The following is a 6652-nucleotide window of genomic DNA, read 5'->3' on the forward strand; positions in this document are numbered from 1 at the left end:
ATGACGGTTGTTGATCTGATGAATGTTCCCGGAAAAGAATGGAACAGAGAGCTCATTGAAAGCATCTTTCCAGAGAACATCAAAGAGCAAATTCTAGCTACAAATATCCAAGGGAGTCACGGAGAGGACACCTACTTCTGGGAGTACACTAAAACCGGCCACTACACCGTCAAATCTGGGTACTGGGTGCAGCAAAGCATAAACAAACCAGACTAGAGCAACGAGACAGTGGATCGACCGAGCCTTGATGGCCTCTTTCAGCAGATATGGAAGATGAATACAAGCCCAAAAGTTCACCATTTCCTTTGGAAATGTCTCAGCGACTCACTACCTGCAGCTGCAAACATGAGGAACAGACATATAGCCAAAGATGGTAGCTGTGGAAGATACGCTATGGAAGATGAGACGATCAATCATATACTCTTCACATGCCCATATGCTCGGTTGATTTGGGCTTTGTCTCCAATTCACGCTCCAAAAAATGGAGTATTGTCAGACTCTCTCTATGCAAACCCGCCCCGTGTTATGAACCTGAAACATCAAGACCCTACTGAAAAGGTGTATGATGATCTCGTTCCTTGGCTGCTCTGGAGAATCTGGAAAAACCGAAATGAGTTCCTCTTTAAAGGAATTGACTACACAGCGCCAAGCATAGTCAGTAAAGCAAGAGAGGACATGGAAGATTGGTTGAAAAGAAAGGAGGAAGAAAAAACTGTAGCCAATACAGCCCCTCGTAGCAGTCAACACCATCGATGGAAACCCCCACCCACTAGCTGGATAAAATGCAACTCAGATGGAGCATGGCAGAGAGATCGACATCAAAATGGAATGGGCTGGATAAGTAGAAATGAACATGGCAAACTGCTCTGGGCGGGCATGAAAAGCGTTCAGGGACTGAGATCACCTGCAGAAGCAGAAGTGGAAGGGATCAAATGGGCAATGCACTCCATGAGCAGCCTAGGATACAAGCAGGTGATCTTTGAGACAGATGCACTCTTGATTGTCAATATGGTTGCAGGAACTGAAGAAATATGGCCAAATCTCAAGCCAATCATTATGGAAATACAAAACTGTCTCACTGGAAACGCTAGCTACAGGCTCGGGTATTATCCAAGAGAGAGTAATAAAGCAGCAGATAAGATAGCAAATGAGGCTTTTTCTTTACAGAATCATGTCTCAAAGTTATATTCTATTGTGCCAGTTTGGTTAAAATCTCTGTTTGAGACAGATTTGTCTACTGTAGTTCCAAACTTTATGGGTTGAATGAAAAGAAGTAGTTGAGCCAAAAAAAAAAAAAAGATCACTCATTACTTTCAAATCCATCTCTTGACATGGTATTTCTATCTATTGATTTTCAACTACAAATCTTTAACAAATAAACCATAATAATTTTGAATATATTCTATTAAATGAAATCCTATTTTTCAATAGGGGGAGATTTGAAGAGTGAGTTACCATAAGAGACACTTTTGTCATTTTTTTCTACACAATTAGAGTCATCCCACTTGGAAGACACAATTCACGAAACCGAAGTGTGTGTTTATACTAATTGTTGGGGTCAAATTCGGTCACGACGAAATCAATGTCAGAAAATTCCGAAGAAATGTCCTCTTTGAAAAGGCGAAGTAAAATTCAGAAGAAAAGGGAAGTGTTAAAACCTAAAATCAAGTTCGTAACAATTCCAAAAATGATTCACACGATAAGTTTTCTAGAAAGATTACACAGAGCCTCGAATTGATCGTATAAAATGGCAACGGTTAGCTGAGCACCTAGAATTGCCTACACTATACGAGGAATTTGAATGTTCTTCGGAATCGACGTCGTTTTGGAAGCGTTCTTTTTATAAAATCGTAAAAATGCCTAAGTCGGAAAACGGCCCGAAAGGGCATAGAATGCGGCCAAGAGTCCACTTACGATTTTATACGAAATCATGTCCAATCGTTATGACAGTTTATCTTTTGTTATGCAGGAAAAGATAAATGTCAAGTTCAAAGGATAAATGTGAAGTTTCCGAAGATAAATACAAAGATCGAAGAAAAATGGAATATTTCCGCGATGTGATAAACTCGGCCGAGGGCAGAAAGGGAAAGAGCAAACCGCCTCTAAAGGAGTATATAAGGATGTCGAGGTCGAAGATGCAGGGGGATGCAATTTTTCTACTCAGATCAAAAGCTTAGCACTTAGAGCATTTAGGCAATTTTCCGTTTTTGCTATCGAGCTGCGACTCAACTAGGTTTTCAGGTCTTAGGTGGTTAGAACTAGGATCTCGCCGACAGCTCTTACGGACGAGGCCTTACCTGTTGTAAACGCTTATACGCAAATTCGGAATAAGATCTTTTTTGCTCTCTTTTCGTTTTATCAATTTCATACTTGGTCTTTTTTCGTGTTATGATTGCTTAGCGTGTGGTTTAGCAGATATCCGGGACCTGTAGGAAATTTAGGGTTTCCTATCTTTCCTAAATCAACGGAAATCGACAGTGCGAATTTCGGTTCCCACAGTTTGGCGCTAGAAGGAAGAGGGGGGGACAGATCAATCTAACTCTCAGCCACCAACGCTCGATAAGACATGTCAGCCGACGATCTCAATAACCAACAAACTCGTGACGGCAACACTGCCGACGACAAAGTTGAAAACACTCCAGCAGCAAACGTTACTGCAGTTAACGTTAACACCGCAGCGTTTGAGGAGGTCCAGAAGATGTTCTCGACTTTCGAAAAGAAGTCTGCAGAACGGGACAAGGTCATAAGCTCTCTCGCTAATTAGATTGAAAACCTAACAGCAAGAACCAGGGCCATTCTTCCGTGCGGAACAACCCGAGTCGGCGGAAGAAGACTCGATTTCGCAACTCCTTCGGACCGGTCCGACAACGCGCAGGGGAAAACGTCCGGGCAAAACCCTGATGAAATCACTCCTGCGCCAACACGAAAAACTCGGGAGATCTTCCCCCTATTGAAGGACCCTAGGAACGGATCACTCTACTAGTACGGTTTGGATATGAACTTCGGATGTAGAACTGGATGGATTGAAGGGTCGCACGAAGGTTGCGGAAGGCCTCCGATATTCCCGACTCCAATGGTGCTTGATATGACTCACAAGACCACCAAATGAAGGTTCTCTCGTCGTTGCATGATATGACTCACAAGTCCAACAATTTGAGGAAGTGTTTACTTGGATATGACTCACCAAGAAACAAGAAAAGTTCTTACAAAGAACAAAGAGTTTCAACTCAGAAAAATTCAAGACAAAATCGATTGCTTTATTCATCATACAATTTACATATTTATAGAAGTTCTAGTCAAAGACATTAAGTAGAAAATGTAGAAAACAATGCATAGAAAATAGAGTTTTGACTAGAAAATAATAAAGATGGTCAAGGCACGGAAATGGGAGGAGACTGGTCGATCTGTCCCTTCGGCTACTCTTGTCCAGGTTCGATGTATCCTGATGTGTGCACGGCGGTAAGGAGAAGGACGTATGTGGGAGTGTCTGTATGATGCGCCGGGTATGTTCCATGAACGAGACTGGACCAAGCACGGCCTAAGTCTTCAGAACGGTGAAGGATCCTTGCCTAAGAGAAATTCAGATGTTCAAAGTTCATGAACTGGTCAAAGTGTCCGATCAGTCCATCAGTACGGTCGCTGGTACATGCGGTACAGACCAAATGGTTCAAAAGGGAGAAGTTGCGGACTAAATCAGATTCGGCTCGTTCGCAGTTGATCCTGGCTTGACCGTTGGTCTTAGAATGTCGAGTTGGTCGGAGAAGACGAGCTCCAGGTCGGTCAGTTTGGTCGTCTGGTCGAGGATCTAGCCGAAGCTCCATTTTGGACGTACGCAGGTCGATCCGGTACACGGCTTGGTCAGTCTGTACGATATTGTCGAAAGTGTGAACCTCGGTTGAAATGTTCGGGACGTCCTGATCTTCATGCTGGTATGGTTCCACGGACTGAGGCACATCATTCCCTCCCTCTTCAAAAGGATTTGTCCACAAATCTGGATCATCTACAAGAAAAGGAGAAAGATCAGAAACATTAAAGTTTGAAGAAATGTCATACTTACCTTGCAAATCAAGCTGATAAGCATTGTCACTGATCTTCCTAAGGATCTGAAATGGTCCATCGACCCGAGGCATGAGTTTGGACTTTCTTTCTTCTGGAAATCGTTCCTTCCGTAAGTGAACCCAAAAAAGATCACCCTCCTTGAAAACAACCTCCTTTCTTTTCTTGTTGGCAAATCTTTTGTAACCCTCGGTTTTGGTTTCAATATTGGCACGAACTTGCTCATGTAGCTTCTTGATTGTGTCTGCCTTCCTCTTGCTATCTGTACTAACTCTTTCACTCAAAGGCAAAGGGAAAATATCAAGTGGAGATAAAGGATTAAAACCATAAACAACTTCAAAAGGTGAGAACTTGGTAGCAGAATGCATAGCATGATTATAAGCAAATTCAACATGAGGCAAGCATTCTTCCCAAAGTCTAAGGTTCTTTCTAACCAATGATCTAAGCAATGCAGAAAAAGTTCGATTCACAACTTCAGTTTGACCATCGGTCTGTGGGTGACAAGTGGTAGAGAACATCAATCTCTTTCCTAACTTAGACAACAAAGTCTTCGAGATATAGCTATGGAACTTACAATCACGATCAGAAACAATGGTATTAGGCATTCCATGTAACCTAACAACTTCTTTAAAGAATAATTCAGCAACTTGCTTAGCATCATCAGTCTTATGACATGGAATGAAATGAGCCATTTTCGAAAATATATCAACAACCACAAAGATGGAATCTCGTCCAGCCTTAGATCTAGGCAAACCAAGCAAAAAATCCATAGAAATGTCTACCCAATGATGAGATGGAATAGGTAGAGCTGAGTACAAACCGTGATTTGATGCTTTAGACTTAGATTTCTTGCAAATCACACATCGGCCACATATCATCTCTACGTCTTTCATCAAATTCGGCCAGTAGAAGTGATCATAAACCGCCTTGTATGTTTTCTTAACTCCAAAGTGTCCCATAAGACCTCCTCCATGAGCTTCCCTGAGAAACAACTCCCTCAAAGAACATTGGGGCACACACAAACGGTTATCAAAGAATAAAAACCCAGAACTTTGAAAATATTTTCCATAAGCCACTTTGGAACACTTTCTGAAAACCTCTTTGAAATCTGAATCAGCTGCATATATATCTTTGATAAATTAAAAACCTAGCAACTTTGTTTCAAGAGCTGAGAGAAGAGTATACCTCCTAGACAAGGCATCAGCCACTACATTTTCCTTACCATTCTTGTACTTGATGACATAAGGAAATGTCTCAATGAACTCCACCCAGCGTGCAGGCCTCTTGTTCAGCTTCTGCTGGCCCTTAAGGTGTTTCAAAGACTGATGATTGTGGGAACCGAAATTCGCACTGTCGATTTCCTTTTAAATAACGAAACTAGGAAAACCGTTATTTCCCAGAGGACCTGGATATCTGCTAATTACCACACGTCAAGCAATCAGAACAGGAGAATAACAACTATAAGAATAAGAAATCGAAAAAGAGAGCAAAGTAGATCTTATTCCGAATCTGCGTATGAGCGTTTACAACAAAGTATAAGCCTGGGCTCGAGAGCTGTCGGCGAGATTCCTAGTTCTAGCAACCCTAAGACGGCTTAACCTAATTTAGTCGCAGCACGAAATAACAAAAACGGAAAATTGCGTAAATTCCTCTAAGTGCTAAGTTTGCTCTGAAAAGTCCTCTCCCATGCTCCTCGCCTAGGACTCCTTATATACTAGCTCCAAGGTCGGTTTACGCTTTTACTCTTCTGCCCTTAAGCCATCATAGCATAAAAATGGAGATATTCCATTTTTCCCGATCTTCCAATTTGCTTCAAAACTTCCGTATTTATCCGCGGAAACTTGACATTTATCCTTCCTTGTGGACCAAGCGTAAACCGTGCTGCGGTTTACGGGCTTTTGGTTAAGAAATCGTAGGATGGGCCTCGAGTCGTGTTTTAGATCCCATTGGCCCGTCTTCCGACTCGACAAGTTTACTACGAATTCTTTTCGATAAAAAACGAACTTTCCGCGGTTTCTAATCCGCGAAGTTTGATTGATGGATTTGAATAGCGGAAAACATGGACTGAGCTTGCTACGGTCTTCGGGAGATAGCATTCGAAGGTTTGACGAGAATACGTGGATTGATGTCATATAGATGTTCGGAAGGGTTCGACCGCTACACAGCGACTGAACTTCGGCTCGAGCCCGGTTGCTACGTAGCGACCAAGCGGGCGGGATGAATGCTCGGTCGCTACGTAGCGACCGAGCGTTCGTCCCACTCGGTCGCTACGTAGCAACCGGGGAGCGGGACGATCGCTCGGTCGCTACGTAGCGAAACGTAGCGACCGAGCTTGGCCGAGCTCGGTCGTTACGTAGCGATCGAGCGGGACGATCGCTCCGTCGCTACGTAGCGACCGAGCTTTGGCTCGAGCTCGGTCGCTACGTAGCGACCGAGCGTTCGTCCCACTCGGTCGCTACGTAGCGCGACCGAGCGGGACGAGTGCTCGGTCGCTACGTAGCGACCGAGCTTGGCTGAGCTCGGTCGCCACGTAGCGACCGAGCTTTGGTTCGAGCTCGGTTGCTACGTAGCGACCGAGCGGGACGAGCGCTCGGTC

At 43.7% G+C, this 6652-nt stretch overlaps 1 protein-coding gene across 1 annotated transcript; it reads left to right on the plus strand.

Annotated features, from left to right (window-relative positions):
• Positions 1–1263, plus strand: LOC106344775. Its single transcript, XM_013784085.1, has 2 exons — positions 1–179; positions 321–1263. The coding sequence occupies exons 1-2, from the start codon at positions 1–3 to the stop codon at positions 1261–1263; spliced, it is 1122 nt and encodes a 373-aa protein (XP_013639539.1).
• The last annotated feature ends 5389 nt before the right edge of the window (positions 1264–6652 follow it).

This window comes from Brassica oleracea, chromosome C5, assembly GCF_000695525.1.
Source record: "Brassica oleracea var. oleracea cultivar TO1000 chromosome C5, BOL, whole genome shotgun sequence".
Taxonomy (NCBI): domain Eukaryota; kingdom Viridiplantae; phylum Streptophyta; class Magnoliopsida; order Brassicales; family Brassicaceae; genus Brassica; species Brassica oleracea.

What these genes read in the sequence shown, in the direction of transcription:
- LOC106344775 (XM_013784085.1), top strand. Translation starts at nt 1, where the DNA reads ATGACGGTTGTTGATCTGATGAATGTTCCCGGAAAAGAATGGAACAGA. An exon ending in CACTACACCGTCAAATCTGG is followed by an intron (nt 180 to 320) that starts GTACTGGGTGCA and finishes GAAATGTCTCAG; the next exon opens with CGACTCACTACCTGCAGCTG.